The sequence below is a fragment of the Xiphophorus hellerii genome, chromosome 12 (genome assembly GCF_003331165.1).
Source record: "Xiphophorus hellerii strain 12219 chromosome 12, Xiphophorus_hellerii-4.1, whole genome shotgun sequence".
In the NCBI taxonomy this organism is placed as follows: domain Eukaryota; kingdom Metazoa; phylum Chordata; class Actinopteri; order Cyprinodontiformes; family Poeciliidae; genus Xiphophorus; species Xiphophorus hellerii.
The window spans coordinates 28,988,773-29,005,672 of NC_045683.1; the positions used below are offsets into that span (position 1 = coordinate 28,988,773).

General features: G+C 41.8%; 1 protein-coding gene across 2 annotated transcripts in view; it reads left to right on the top strand.

Moving 5' to 3' along the window:
- The window catches only part of unc5db (unc-5 netrin receptor Db), a 233,589-nt gene extending 219,313 nt beyond the window's left edge, over positions 1–14,276 (top strand). For both annotated transcript variants that reach the window (XM_032578939.1, XM_032578941.1), the window contains 3 exons: positions 1,936–2,100; positions 7,028–7,206; positions 9,746–14,276. In XM_032578939.1, the coding sequence (XP_032434830.1) occupies positions 1,936–2,100; positions 7,028–7,206; positions 9,746–10,010 (609 nt within the window). In that variant the 3' untranslated portion in view covers positions 10,011–14,276. The remainder of the gene's footprint in view (positions 1–1,935; positions 2,101–7,027; positions 7,207–9,745) is intronic.
- The last annotated feature ends 2,624 nt before the right edge of the window (positions 14,277–16,900 follow it).

The window sequence follows — 16,900 nt, forward strand, 5'->3', positions numbered from 1 at the left end:
GACCGTTGCAGGAGACCGTCCCCTTCAGGACTTTAGGTTGAGAGAGCTGGACTGCCTTACGTCTGCTACATAAATCCTACGTATGCGATTTGTTCTATTGCTTCTTCTACTGTGTGGTGCTGTTCCCTTGGTTTTAACGTTTTGATATTATTAGGGATGAAACGATTAATCAGATGAAGGGGAATCGGTACTTAATTGATTAGTTTGTTTAGGTTTTTATTCATATACTTTATTGTATTTTCTGCCAATTTTCTAAGTGTTTTGAGTAGTGAGTTTTTACCAAATTTAATCAAATTTTTTGTTGTATCATTTATTTTCTTGCCTTGTTTCATATTTGGATACTGTATTATGTTTATATGTTGTAAAGCACTTTGAACTGCCTCATTGATAAAATGTTCTATGCTGATAAACTTGACTTGCTAAAGGCCCTGACAGCTCATACACACATCCTGTATGAAGAATCGTAATATCCTCCATCCACCCTGCATCTTGGAAATGGAACAAGCCCAAAAGAATCGCATTGAAACATCTCCGGGTCGGTTCAAGCTCTGCGTGTTTTCGGTCAAAAAGCTTGCTTTGCTGCTGAATGCGGGTCGACACACAGCAGCTCACACAGCCACAGCTTTAGCTCGTCAACAAAGAGCTCGCAGCATTCTGACTCGTTTCATTCTTCCCATTCTTTCAAACGGTTCGTGTCTCTAATGTCAGACTCGTCGTCTTTCCGTTTCCCTCCTGCAGAGAGCGTGAACAGAAGATGTGATTAATCGCGTTCGGTTTGCCTGCAGGAGCATTAAGATGCGAACCGAGGTAGAAGGAGCACGGTCTGCTGAATTCTTTGTTGTGCTTTTTGTTGCAGCTCAGATACTCTCCCTCGACTCCCCTAAAACTCCTCCCTGTATGTTTCTGTTGCTTTAAGATCTGAAGACAGAGCCACCTTATTTACGCCCGGGAAACGTCAGGCGCGCCGAGCGAGCCGCTTTACGTGGAGCAGGTGCAGAATAACGGCCGCCGTAGATCAAGTCAGCTTTATAGTACCAGGCAGCTTCCCAGGCTTCCACGCCTGCAGCCTTTCTTCTTCCTGATCTGCGGCTGCATTATCAGCTGCAGCAGGCTGCATGGTTCACAAAGGTCGTCACCTTCAGGGTCTAGGTGTGGCTGAGCTCAACATGATCGACATGTTTTTTTATTCATCCTTTCAAGTCTGGTTAGCTGAGATGCAACAAGAAACTACGCTGTGTGTTGTCGGGGTTTTATGTGATAGATCAGCACATAATAGTGAAAAGGAGGGAAACTGATGCATGGTTTCACATTTTTTCAACAACAACAACAAAAAAATTTCAAAAGTGTGTGGTAGGCCTTAGCACTCAGCCTTTTTGATCTTTCTTTGACTCCTTTTTTTTTTCATTTTGTATCATTTTAAATTATGGAGTTGAACTGGAATTTGTGTTTCACAACACCACCACACAGTGCCAGATTGTAGATATTTCAAAATAAGTGAATAAAACGAGTGCAAAAACACTGCATGTTATTAAAATGTACAGGTTTGTGCTTTTCTGCCACACAATTACAACTATTTTTAATTTGAACACTAAAAACCCGTCAAACTAAAAACGTCAGTCTAAATTTAAAAAATAAGCCCAGAATCCAATTTTTCAAGTCTGATATGTTCCAGTTAAAACGTTCACTGGATATGAACTGGATGTCCAGGACTGCTGGACCTTTCTCTGCTTGACGCTCTCTGTTTATCCAAATCCTGAAAACCACTTCCTGTATGTTTCTTCAGTCATTTCCTTGTGACAGCACGTCAAGCGCTGGGCGGGCGGAGACTTCAGAGCCCGAATTTCACCTGCCGACCGGGAACGTCTCGTGAAACAAATCTGTCGTTTCTTTTGGAGCCGCCGACGATAATGTTCCCCCTCGGCTTTTGTTTCCCAGGAATTCTCCTTCCCTCAAGTGTGGTGCAGCAACCAGCAGCCCCTGCACTGTGCCTTCCAGCTGGAGAGATACAGCCCCGCCGCCGCCCAGCTCTCCTGCAAAATCAGCGTGCGACAGGTCAAAGGTCACGAGCAGATCCTGCAGGTCTACACGGCCGTGGCCGAGGTGAGGCAGCGCAGCTTCCCCGCTCTTCCTTTGTGTAACCTTCCAGGAGAATGAGGTGGTGGAGGTGAGAGAAAGGGTGGAGGGCAGCTCTCCTGAGCATGCTCTGTGTGTATTAATAGAGCGACCAGGACGCTCCCGCCTGCCTCTCTCCGCAGATTTATGTCGAGCCTCTGCTGTTCTCCCCGCCGTACACACAGGGTAACTGTGTGTTTTGTAACCTTTATTTGCCCAGGGAGACGTGTGTTCCTGCGAATAGCCTTCTGTGCATTCACACACGCTCACACACACACACACACACACACACCGCCGTCAGCGGCTGAGCTGCTCCAGTGGAGCGGCGAGGAGCTGCGCCTCCTCACTCAAGAGCACCTTGACGGCGGTCGGGCTGTCGAGGCCCGTCCTCCCTCCAGGCCGCACGCCGCCGTAATGAAACGCAAACCCATGCACAGGAGAAATGTTATTTACAATTACTGTTTACACTTCAATTTAATTCCTCCCCGGTGATTAGCCGAGCTCCGTAAAAGCAGCGGTTTACAGGCGCCGCGTCGAGACTTCTCGGTTCTCATTGCATTACAATGAGAGAAAAAAAACACAAACGGACGTGTGTTTTTGTCCACCGCTCTTATGCAAATATTAGAAAGTTTGGTGCATGAAGATCAACAGCTGGAGGGAGTAATTATCCAGTCAGGTCCAATTAAAGCCAACTGGAAGCAGAGGACGCCTTGAGTATGCATAATTAATAGAGCTCCAGTCATGAAAACATGGTGGCTGGCTTTTAGTCCCCCGATGTGAGGAATGCAACGTAGTTTACCCACAAGAACTGCTCAACATGTCAGTATCTCCCACTGCCAGCAGGGGGGGTCATTTTGGTAACCAGGTAGAACCGCTTCAACCATAACAAATATAAAAGAGTCAACATGTTGTGACAGAACCAGGGCCAATGTAGATAGGAGAAGGAAATGCAGAAATGTTTAGATTAATCTCAGAAAAGTCCAAATATTTTTACTTTTCAAATTCAGAAATGTTCATGTTTTTTCTAGAAAATTCCTGCATTTTCTCTTCTATGTACCGTAGCCCTAATAAGCCGTCATAGCATGTTTTATTGTTTTACTACAGATAAAAAGAGCGACTTCACCACTCAGAAAAATGTCTGGTAGTTTTGTTTTACCATAAAATAATGTATTTTAAAAAAAATTTTAAAAAATGGCGCACATGCATACGCACACCTTTTGGTCAGTGGTCCTACAATGAAAAAAAGAGAACGCAACTCCGATTTTAAAAAGAAATGATCAATTAGTAACAAGTAATAAAATTAAATTGATCCAAATTCAATTTGGATCAATTAATAAACTTAATTTATTAATAAATTAACTTAATAAACTTAATTTGCTAAATTGTTAAGAAGAGCAAAGAGAAATGAATGTAAGTTTCATTCAATTATTTGCGACTAATAGACATACTTTTTTTTTAAAGTTGGAGCTGTGTTTTCTGTTTTTCAGTGTAAACTGACAGACAAAAAATGTCTTTTCCTTTTCCGCTATAACTTATAACAAAGCAGGCTATACAGTAGCTGTACAGTGGTTCTTCATCATATCATGCAGATATCAAAACAGACCAATCAAACAGGAAGACGAGAAAAGTTGGCGACCAAGTGGTTTCCGTCACTGCAACACGTCTAACACAGGAACACCGCTGTCAGCAGCGTAAGCCCTGCAGCTTCATGCATATCTGGGGTTTTATTTTCTGCACACTTGATGTTTTAAAATATAATTAATTGGAATTTTCAACTTTTTATCTCCCATTAAGAATGTTCTGTCTGTTGAATATTTAGACTTTTTAAAGTACTTCTCCAAGGCCAAGTCTGTAGGGAAACACTGAAAACCAACATCCGGATGTCTAAAAAAATAATTTTTGTTTTAATGCCTCTCCATTTGTAGCTCATAATCTAGTCTAAGCAACCCAAAGTTCTTCACACATTTGCCCACTGATGGTGGTGAGCTACAATGTAGTTACAGTCTGACAGAAGCGAGGTTGCCATGCCACCAGACCACCATAAAAAAAAAAAACCTAAAGACAATAATCTTATAAAGTGTAACATAACTTTTATTGACACTTGGTAATAGCCAAGATTCCAAATATGTTTCAAATCTAGTTTCTGAGGCTGAGCAGAGAGCCTGTCCTGGCTCTGGGAGGGAAACTGTCGGTTCGCTGAACTTCCAGCAGCTGAGTGACGTTCTGCTGTCGCCAGCGAGGCACAAACATCTCTGACAGCGTCGCCTTCCAGCCGCTGGCCTGACTGGAGCGGCTGCTTGTTGCGACGCTCCGACCATAACGACTCCTCCGCCTGTCAGCATCTCCGGCGGCGCACGTCAACACGTCCCGGGTCCGTCAACAGCTCCGTCCACATTAATCCCACCGCAGGCCGAGTCGGGAGGACATTCCAACAAAGCAGCAACAAAGAAACAGGACTAACACAGGATCCGCCTGGCTTCCAGCCACTTCCAGCTCATGATTTATACATTTCACAGCAAGAAAAAGTTGGGCTTTCTCGTGGAAAAGAAGAAGTCAAACTGCTTTCAAGAGTTGCTGGCAAGTCAGCAATGCAGTCTTGTTGTTCTAGTTGGAGAGTTTCCTCCTCCTCCGCTTTCTTTTTCTTCTTCCCCCTGGAGATTACGTTTAAGAAGAAAACAAAATGGTACCATCTGTTTGTCTCGTGTGACCGTGTTTCTGCAAACTAGATGTTCCTGCTAAATGTTTCACAGCCATGAAGTTCTGTTTTACTTTCAACCAACGGCTTACACCGAGAGACAACCGTTCATCTGGGAATTCAGCTGACTTCCACTTCCTTTACAGAGTTTTTTTTTTTTTTAATCCACTCTGTTCATTTTAGGCTTTTAATGATTTATTTCAGCTGGTATTGATTTTAAAGTGGAACACTTAAACAAAATCCACCTCACAAGAATTTTTGGAACAACTGGGTCTGTAAATGCTGGGAAAGTTCAGGTTAACAGCGGACCCCCGGTTAAGAACCTTAGTTGTCCCCGAAAGGCTCCCCTCAAAAACTGAATCTCTCTTTAAGAGTTCAAACATCAAATCTACTTTAATATACATCAACACACAGAGTGGAGCTGCCACAGCGGACGATGTCTTCAGTCTTCTGCTGTGTTAAGTAGCGTTGCACCCAGGAAGTTCAGCTTTCCCAGCTGCATTTCCTCCTGAATATTTTAGAAAAATCCTTGAATAGGCAAATTTTTCATGAATAATTTGTAGTGCAAAGTTGTTGTGTTGCAAAGGAAAAGAATCTGCAAATAGGTGAATCCTGAATACTGAGCCCTGAAAAGCTGAGGGTCCACTGCACTGCAAAAGAGAATGGAGCTCCAACTTTAAAAAAAAAAAAAAAAAGCGTAAATTAGACTACATTTGTCACATGTAGTCGAATTAAGTTTGTCAAACTTACTTTATTTACATATGTTTAAAGGGGCAGTATTATGTAAAATCGAGTTTTTTGAGCTTTATGTCTTGTTATAATGTTATTCACTTGTCAAAAACATACCCAGAGTGTTGCCCTTATTCTTTCATGCAGGGCATAAAAGAATGCCCTGCATAATGGCAACCGCCTGGTTTAACCTAGCTCCTCCTCTTGTGAGCTGTAGTTTCGCCTCCCAGAACACCCGTCTCCTTTGACTCCCACATTCAGCTCCTTCAGACTAGCCAGCAGCAATTAGCAAACAGCTGGTGGAACTGCTCATCTGCTGAGCTAATTATTTCTCAGAGCTAGTATAAATAGGGTTAATAGGTGAGCCATGTTGTGACAACTTCCTGAAGAGCAGGACCTTCTTAAAGAGACAGAGTTCCAATTTTAATTTGTTAAATTATAAAATCAAATTTCCTCTAAGTCATGTTTGATATATAAAGTATTTTAATAACAACTGAAGTTAACATAGTTACTTGATTGTTGTACGAAATGGCACAATGTGCCCAGAAAATACAAAATATCGCCCCTTTAACATGACAACTTAATAAACGTAATATATTTACTTTTAAACTTAATTTGATTACTTGTAAGCAATTAACTCAAGTTGTTTTTTTAATGTTGGATGACCTGTTTTTGTTTTTCAGAAAAATGTGTTGTATTTCCTGATTCAACAAAATATGTAGAAAACGTTCAGCAAATTGTATGGACTATTTCAATCATTATTCACCCACATTTTTCTGACTCATCTCTCACTAAGACCTGCTGTCCCCACAGCTCTCTGTGAGCTTCAGCGTTGTGTGGACATTAAGACAGCGGGTCAACCCAAATTGCATGGTGTGTGGTGAAAAACACAGATTAAACCCGGGGTGTCAAACTCCAGTCCTGGAGGGCCACTGTCCTGCATCTTTTAGATGAGCCTCTGCTGCACCACCTGAATAGAATAATTAGGTCATTAAGGCTCTGGAGAACTGATCTACACAAGGAGGAGGTAATGAAGCCATTTCATTCCAGTGTTTTGTTTTGTACCTGTGACACATCAAAAAAGTGCAGGACACCGGCCCTTGAGGACTGGAGTTTGACACCTGTGGATTAAACGAATGAGTTGTGACTTTCTGATCTGAACTGTAATGTTTGGAAAACGATCAAAATGGCGAAACAAATCCCTCCAGAATTACAGAGATAAATGTGATTTGTGGAAAATGTAATCTTGCACTGATTTTTCTACTTCAATCTCCTATGTGCATGTTTAAACAAGACTTTTAAAGTTACTCAATTTAATTTGGGTAAAAATTGTTGAGATGTAGCAGTTCCAGAGTTTCAGACACCCCAGTAAAGCGTACTTGGTTTCCCCATCTTTGTTCTGTTTGTTCATGGCCGAATGAAATGATAACAGCAGCTGCAGCCATTCATATCTGACAGTTGTCTTGTTCTTGGGTATGTTCTGTCCAACAGGGTGAGAAAGAGCCGGTTCCATTTTTTATGCAGACAGACTGCACGGTCACGTCCCAAACGGGGCCCAAGGCCTTCAAAATCCCACTGTCCATCCGCCAGAGGATCTGCGCCACCTTTGACACTGCCAACGCCAAGGGCAAGGACTGGCAACTCTTAGCCCAGAAACTCCACCTGGACCGGTGAGTTCTACACCACCTCCGTAACGTACCGTGTTGGGGAATCGGTTGGGCAAATCAGAGCAGGTGCACAGCATGCCGAGCACAAGTGGTTCAACCTTTTCTCACTCGATTGGCTTATCACAAACCTCTTGGTGTTTTATGGAGATTTCAGTTGACAGGCCAACAAAGGTAGCGCACAGTAGATGGTAAAGGATACACTTGAAGACATTGTACAAATAAAAAGATAAGTGTGGCGTCTATTTATGCTAATTTCTCCTGAGTGAGTCCTTTGCAGACCTTCCGATAAGTGAAGTGACAGTTCAGGATTAGTGTTTTGAGCCATGTTTCTTTGTACATCTAGAGACATTTGTACACATTATTCTTTACAAATTGGTTCAACCTCAGTCTCTGAACATCACGGTTCAAGTCTCAAGTGGTGTTTTGGCCTAAACCATTGCCTTGTATCTCCCGTTGTATCACCTTCTACCAGGAGCTGTCCTCCTGGTAGAAGGTGAGCCTGTGCTGCAGTCTCAGGTCTTCTCCAGTCTCCAACTGGTTTTCTTTCCAGGACTGTCTTGTCTCAACTGGCCTCCCTGCTTGTCCCTCCTGAAAGGACAGCATGATGATTGATTGGTTTGTTCATCAGACTCGTGGTCCACACAGACATAAAAAAGAACAAAGGCATGATACACATCACCATGGCGATGAACAGGGTGATTTGGGTCAGCTTTAGCCTTTCTTGAGCTGGGGGAGCTCTATCAGACTTATCCCTATCATTTTAATACACAACCATACTTATGCTCATGAGTATAGATTTATATGCAGATATAGAAAATGTCAATTCTGGTCCGACCTTAGATGACTTTCCAGATAACCTGACTCCTTATGGCTTTCTTTCAATACTAACACAGTCATCTCATTTGTTTTCTGGTAATTGCTCTATCACAATGATGATGAGGAGAACTTGAGGCAACCGCTTGTCTTTGCTTGTTCCTGTGGCACCAATATTTCCAGTGGCCACAGACACTGAAGATCTTCCTCAAAGCTCTCCTCTGCAGCTTGACCAGCTTTCAATTGAGTCCAGAGTGACCAACAGTTGCAGCCCCTCTCATGTCGGCTCTAAGAAGGTGGCTCTGCAGCTGCAGTGGCACACTGCCCCCTGGTGGACTCGTGGGAAAACCAATACAATGAGGCTTCACCACATTGGCATGGCAACCGGCTCTGTTCTTCCTAAGCAAGTCAAACTTTAGTCGATTTCAAATCCTCGTGACTCGGGCTGTTAATTTATTCCTAATTATGTTCTTATTTTCTTTAAAGGTCACAGCCTTTTGTCATGGAGTCTGTGAAAACAGATGGTTGTATTTATGGCTTAAAGAAAGATAGAAACTAGTTTTAAAGTCGAACAAAGCAGCATTTAAGGATCCATATGGTTATTTTCTAGTTTTAGATTCTTGCCTAAAGTACTTAAAGTGGCGAAAGTTATCTGGATGTGCAGTTTTACTTTATTTTTTAAATGAAATTTCCCCCTTCGTGTCCAGTTACTGTTGTAAATCTGTTCTCGATCAGGCTCTGCCACCTACAACCACAGTCTGACACAACAAACACATTCTGTGCTCAGAATCAGCAGAGGGAAGTCCTGCTCATAAGTTTACATACCCCGGCAGAATTTCTGATCTTTATATTCGCTGAAAGACGACGTGTTTTTTACTCACGCTTAGTGGTTAGGTGAAGCTGCATTTGTTGTTAAAATAAACATATTTCTTGTTTTAAACCATAATAGCTGATAGAAGGTAGTCAAATGACCCTGATGAAAAGTTTCCACGGAAACTTATAACTAAAGCGTCAATCCAAATAACTGAAGAAGGCTTTGAATCCTAATAATTGACGTGAGATTTCATGGTAAATTAGGTTAATGCTATTAAATTTGGGTTGTTTTTATAACTGAATTTTTAACATTGTCCATGTAACCCTAACTAACACACTTCAAAGTTTGTTATTGTAACTCTTTTCTATGTACAGATATTTGTTAAAACTGTCACTATGTTGTGACAGTACTGTATAGGACAGACAGTCTGTGAAAAAAAATCCAGCTCATCTACCTTCTCCCAGTGCTAACTAGAAACAACCAATCAGAGCCAGGAGGCGGGTCTTAGCACTGTCAATCATGCCCATTTGCTTGCCACTCCCCCCTTTGTTCTCTGCTATACTACTATGCTAAGGCTAGTTAGCATGGCCATCGATGACAGAGGATACATGGTTTTCATGCGGTTGATTGACAGCACTAAGCCCCTCCTCCTGCCTCTTATTGGTCGGTTTTAGTCGGGAGCGGTGGATTTTTTTCAGATGACAATAGCAGCTCAGAGAGCTTTCTCATATTATACTGTCATGACATGATGACAGCTTAATTTGTTTAGCAAAAATATTTTTTTTAAATGTTGCTTAAACTTTTACATAACTGAGCGATAAAGCATGATCAGTGGATGTAATTTAATACGTCTTCATGTTACGTCATGTTAAGAGTGAAATCCTCATCCCTCCGCCATGTTGTGCTCCTCCACAGTAACCTGGGCTACTTCGCCAAGCAGCGGAGTCCCTCCGCTGTCATCTTGAGCCTGTGGGAAGCTCGTCACCAGGACTCTGCCGACCTTGACTCTTTGGCCAGCGCCTTGGAGGAAATTGGCAAAATCCACTCCAAAAGCTCCCCAAAGGACCCAGAGGAAGCGGAGCCTGACCTCAATCACATAGAAGCGGGCGGCCTTTACGGCACGGCCAATCCTGCGGCGTTTCCGGAGGGCGAGGACTGCGCTCCCGAATACACAGGCTGAGAGAAAAGGTCGGCCGGCTCTAACTGGCAAACCAGCGCGCGTGTGCATGCGCGCACGGCCGCTGACGAACATGGCGCTACCCCTGCGGCGCGTCAGGAGGTTGTCTGTGAGCGGACAGTGGCAGCGGTCAGCGCGCCGAGCGATCACAGCGGGCCGAGGTGAACCAGCTCCTGCTGTGGATCTGCCCTTGTGTTTTAACGGATCTGTGGACTGGCTGTAAATCTTTGTCGGCCTTTCCTCAGTTATTATTTTTGTTTTGTTTTGATTTTTTCTTCAGCTCTTTGCTTTAAGTTTGTCTTTTGAGTGTTCATTAGTTTTGACTTTTGCTCAAAATATAAAGGATTCTTTATTTCTTTTAGGTTTTATTTTTAAACACACCCTCTCCTTTTTATCTCAACAATGAGGAATGACGTTTTCTATGTCCATCCTTTTATCTTTTTTTTTTAAGCAGGATATTACTAACATTGTTGTGAAAGTGAACTTTAAAAGCCAGATACTGTATTCAAAAGTGATTCATTTTCATATCCTTAAAAAAACTAAAACGTCTGAAAACCCTACGTTTGCATAATCATTTCCACCAAAGCAGCATTATCAGCATTAAGCAACATCAGAATTTAAACTGGAGATGGATGAAAACAATAAAAAGAGCTGTGGCATAATGTGGATGAAGAGGTTTGTTCACTGTGCTTTTAGTTTGCTACAGTTTGGGAGGAAGCTGTAGAACATCATTTCCTGTCTGGGGCGTCTTATCACCTCATTACCACCATAAGCTCCCACAGTGGACCTCATATCAGGCACTGACACCTTTCGACTAAACCACCCAGCAAACACACACACACAGTGTAGACACTTTGTGACTTGAGAGCCCATGTGTGAAAACTATCTGACAGTGGAATTCAATAGTCACACATGCATTAAAGTCACAACAGCTTTAAGGTTGCAGAAACTAAAGAGGCTTTTAGTTTCTCATTTAAAAATGTCTCTAAAGTATAAAAACACCAAATCCAGATGACGGAAAGAAGGATGTATTTGACTGATTCCTGGAATACTGCTAATGTTATTGCTATTACGCTCTAATCCAGATGACACCCATATGCATTTCTGTTGTTTGGTAAAGGGCTAAAACAGAAAACTAGTAGTTCAAGAAAGCATCAGAAGCACTCCACACCACAGCAGTGCGAGAATGACTGGTAGTTAGCAAGAGCCTGGGCTTGAAGACTCATCGGATTATCTGTGGAAAGGTTTTCTAGCTCGTGGTAATTTACTTTAGCAGTAGTGGAAAATAACTGGTGAACATAATGACAAATTGAAAAGGGTAACACATGGTGTCTGATGAACATCAGGTGTTCGTAAAGATCATCCAGACAAACGAAGCACCGCCAAGCCCTTAACGTGTACCAATAGATTCAAAGAGTGGAACTCCTGGGGATTTGTGACGTGTACCGTCAAAATGGTACACGTTAATTGGTTAATTAGTATTAACAGCCATCTGGTTCTTCTCAGCTCTCCTCTCATCACAGTGGAGGATGGTTGTTTATGGCGCAGGTAATTTCTGGTGCAAACGTTAGCAACCGGGTAAAATTTACAACTTCAACAGAACTGCACGCCTCCAGCAAGCAATTGTTTCTCAATAGCCGAGGTTCCAGACACTCCGTACGAAGTAAAGATTAGGGGCTGGTGTTTACTAGAAGTTATTTAGTTCCTCACTTCCTGTTATTTTGCATATGGTTGAAGAACCAATAGCTAAAACAACTTATTGTCTTGTTTTCTTTAAAAGAGAGAAACTTTTCTCTCCGTTTATGTTCAGTTTAAAGTGGATGAAGATTTTAAAGTAATCCACATTTTTTTTGTGAATCCACCATGAGATGAGCCATATTTTGTTTCGCCGTTTTCCTCCGCACCACAGCACTCAGTTTTCCTTTCTGTACCTGCAGTTATGAGGTTTTGTCTAAGAACGTTAAAAGAAACCTAACTTTTGAAGTTTCTTTCTTTATGTTGTTGTACCAAACATTATGCTTAACGGACTCCAGCCATGCTCATGTAGATCTGGTCTTGTTTTGATATTTTTTATGCTACCATTGTATTCTCCTGCTGATCAGCAGAATCATTTCACTACTTGTTTTTTTTTTTTCAAGTGAAGGTAAGCTTTGTTCTAATGTCAGTAGTGTTTTTATCTAACCTGACTCCACATTGTGGCAGTAAACTACTTTGATGTTGTGAAACTACTACCCAAAACTTCACTTTTCCCACAGATGGGCTAGTTGTGACTATAATTTCCATTCTGAGGATATTTTAAATCCTGTTTTTTTTTTTTAAATAACAGTTGCATAAAACATGCCGAGAAGCATGTTTATGTAATGGACGGTAGTTTGAAGCCGATAGGAACATTTGGGTTTGTCCAACAATCCACAGCCAGATTAAACGTGAGCTGAGCTAGCAGTTTCTCCAGAACCTGGGCTCACACCTGGACAGGCTCCTGTGTGACACCGGCAGGCTTTTTGCTGAACCTTTCATAGTTCAACTAAACTGATACTTTGGATTTTTCAAGCGGTTCTGTGAAGTTGTTCTCTGTAATAATTCCCTTACCTGTTGGCTGTAAAATCAAACTACAACATTTCATATCAACAATATATTAGGTGGTTTCACCCATTCACAGGAAAAAACCTGTGGCAGGTCCATCAGTTTTTTCAGCTAACATCCATGTTGTGACGCTAATCTTAAGCTAGCTAGAGACGACCAACTGATCATGAGTCCACCAGGAAAAGACCTGGGAAACCGCAGCCACGGCCCACCTTCAAAGGCATTCCATAATCAGCAGTCTGCTGAAAAACACTTAAAACACTTTTGGCGTACTTGAAGTGTATCGACACACCCAGCAGCATCAACCAACACAGCTTTAGCGTAGCATAGTGGCACCTTATCATCATCCACCAGTGAGGAATTGGATCGTTTATATCCACATTATTCCGGGGACGTCGTCCTCTTCGGTTGTAGTTGTTTGAAATGGCTAAAAAAGCAAATGCAAGTGGCCAGTCAAGCTAGCCGTTAGCATTTTGTTTTTGTGTTTTTACTGCATTTAAATTATACAAGTCATGACAAAAAATAAACTGAATGAAAAGAGCAAGATTTATTTTTGGCTAATTACAAAGTTCAGTAAAAAGTCAGATGACAAAACCACAAGAAAAATCAAAGACGGAAGAAACAAAATTTTGTTGCACCTTCATTTACATGACAATGAATGAGGTGTCTGCTTTTTCCCCTCAGATAAGGCCAATTATTGATAACGAACTTGTAACCGATTAACTATCTCGCAATTTGAAAAGGTAAAATCTTTTTCCACCCACATCAACATGTCCTGTGGCTATTGCTGTTGTTTTATTGCTTATTTTTCCAGTGAAAACGGCTCATCTGCATTAGGGAAATGTACCTCAGCTTCCCATCAGGTGTTGCTTTGAACACATCAAAGTATTTCTGACCTGCTACTGTACAGTTGAGTGGTTGTTGTCCCGCTATGCTGGTGAAATCTCTTTAATTTCCCGAATCATCTCTATGCATTTTAAACAGATTATAGAACTCCTTTTGGATAATTTAAGTGAAAAGTGTGTCTTTCGTGTTTTCTTTCCTTCCCTTCAATCAGCTGTGACTGATGTTTGTTATTCCCGCGGGATAAAAAGAGAGTTTCTGTAGGAGCTAAGCTGCTGTTGCATCCAGTGTCCATGCCCCTTGTCTCCTGTCACACTTTGCGTCCACCCCCCACCAGCCTGGACGTGTCCCAGTGACGTCTGCTGTGTCTCATTATAACCTGAAAGTGATGCACACATCCTCACTGTGTATAACCCTGTGGTGTCAGATATAATCCTGTTTCGTGGGAGGAAACGTTCACTGTCGTGTCAGCGGAGTTGGTTGGCCCCATGCTCTTTGTTGCTACACGCATGGCCTTCAGCTTCAGATCACTATTCTTGTGCCTTGTTTACCTACTGTAAATGGTGAATGTTGTAAAGTACAGGTGATGGGAAGAGCAACAAGACCGAAAAAGAACAAATAATCACGCTGACATACATTTAAAGGTATTAGTTGAAATGTAAAGACTATAATATTGAATAGGCTGCAGAGCTTTTCTAGTGCTGAACGTCTACGTTTGGTAACGCCAGGGCAGCTTTGTGGTACACTGTATCTATAATTACGGACATTTTGGATGTTTTCTGTACAGTAGGATTTGCAAATGTATATGCAGCCTTTTGGAAATAAATGTACAGCTGAAAGATCCTCTCGTCTCTCGTGTGATTTTGGGTCATTTTCCTGTCTCGCTCACGTTGGTGTGAAATGATATGCACATCTCAGAATTCAAAGTCAGACGGCATTACTGTACTTCTCGTGTGGAAAAACAAACGCCTGGGACAGGAAACAGCCGCCGATTCTTCGAAGTTAATGTTGGGCCTTTTGAACGTTGGGTTTGACGTGTAAAAAATGGATTCGTAGACGTGGTCTGGTGATGCTGTCATCATTTTTTGGTTATTTTGTTTCAAAAAAAGACATGCAGCTGAAATGTCAGAACGAGTGAGCAAACACAAACGTCGGCAGCAGCAAACTCAAGGTTTCTGCTTCCGACTGTAGCACAGTTTCTGTGTGCAAAAGGAAAAGTTGCTGTTGCTATACACACATTGAACACTAAGAAATTCATTACTGTGTTGCCCTTGTCAATGACCTTTAGAAGGATTTTTGATATCATTGTTTGTGACATTCTGCACCAAGGAGGTTGTGATATTGGCCTGACTGACTGGGCTCTCAGTTGGTTTATTGATTTCCCATTCAATCGAAAGCAGTGCGTTAAATGTAATGAATCTCTTTTGGATGTGGTTGGTGGTGTACCTCAAGAGTCAGTTTGAGCACTCACTTTTTACTACTTAAATAAATAATATAAGATAAGACACACATGCATCTATCCATATTGATGCCAATGACGGTATTTGTATCAACCCCCCTTCAGTCAATCCTTTGTAGAACCACATTTTACTTCAGTCAAGTCCAGCTGCGGGTCTGTTGGGTTTCTGGGACTAAATCATTTGCCCGATCTTTGAGAAACACCTTCAACTCAGTCAGGTTGCCGAGTCCTGTTGTTATTATGAAGAAGGCCTTCTTGTTCCGCAGCTGGATGCATGACTGGTCCCCAAGGTCTACTGAGATGGAATCATCTGGCTCCATAGAGCACACTGGAAATGTCAAAGGTCAGTCCACATTCTCGCCATGCTGAACATAGACACAAACAAAAACTCTGAAGAAGATCCGAGTGACAACTTTCTCACAATTTCCCAAGCCAAAAGCTTGTATATATTGGTCCACATATGTGGACTAATATATATGTTCCAGAATAAAACAATAACATCCCATGTTAAATGTGAAGCACATAGGGGCATTTCAATTTTGAATATTTATTGTACTCTCAAAAAGAGTAGGCCCATAAACAACAAGTACAAAAGTGACAAGTCAACAAGAACTTTTCTTTTTGTTGGCTTTTGTTTGAGAAAAATTTGGTCCTTCTGGTTATTGTTGATACGGAAACGCTTTGACGTACTAAAGGCTCACAGATGTTCAAAAGTGAGTCATCATGTTGGAGTGCATGAATACACCCAGCAGAGTCAACCAATGAAATATCAGGACTGTGTTATTTCTCTATTCTGTTCTGCCAAACCAGTATTTCTGGTAGAAGAATCCTGGCTTGTTTGACGTCTTCACCAGCAGTTAAATATGTTAACAAACAGAAGAGGAAGAAAATATTAAACCTTATTAGCTGTACTCAAAAAAATACAAGAAGCAAGAACAAAATACAAGAAGGAAGTGTAAGGATTTGGTTTTAGTGTATGTTTTCAGTTTATTGAGTCTCTGTGTTTTCGTGTCTTCCCCTTGATTGTCTCCAGCTGTCCCTTGTTTCCTTTGATTATCTCCCTGTGTATTTAATCCCACCTGTGTCCCCTGCTCCCTACCGGATCCTTGTCGTGTTCCAGTCTAATGTGTTATCGCCGTCTGAGTACCTTGCTTCATTGCTCACCTGTGCTGCCTGGATGTCTGTACTTTTCATTCATCATTAAAACCATCATTTGCTCTTCAACCTGGGTCCACCGCGTCTATCCTCACTGCTACCAACAACCAACTCATGGCAGGAAGAATGCATGTAAACATGACTGTTGGTGTGAGAATCACACAGGAGTGAAGACGCTGGTGTGGAATGTACCACATTCACACCACACCAGCGAATGTGTGGAATTCATTCACCGGTAAGTCATGGAGACTCTAAAGTCTTCATGATTTGGAGATGAGAGCTTTCATTTAAAAAAAAAAAAAAAAAAAAAGCTTGTTAAACTCACGGCTCCTGTGTGAAAGTCAAACAGGCCATCCAGTTCATGGAACCTGAAGCTTCAGGAACATATGGGAGGCTGTTTAGGACAAAAACTATGTTTTGTCTCACACACACACACACACACACCCCACACACACTACTAAAGACTCATACACACACACACAAAATACTAAAATTGCGCATATACACTACTAAAATATCACAAACACACACAAAGCATACAGACACTATTCTGAATGATAGGTCGAAAATGGATGCGTGTGCGCGCGCATGCGTGTGTGTGAGAGAGAGAACTGACACTAGGCTGAATGAATGAATGAATGAATGAATGAATGAATGAATGAATGAATGAATGAATGGGGACGAGGTTTGTATTTTTCTGTGTGAGAGACGTCACAGAAGAGGCGCAGAGCTTTTTAACCAACGTCACTGCGTATGACGTTTACGTCTCGCGCAGAACAAAACAAACTTTATTCCGGTGTTTTCATTGCGTACTTTTCGCAGTGAAGTTGTTTTCAAGTTGGATGCTGGATAT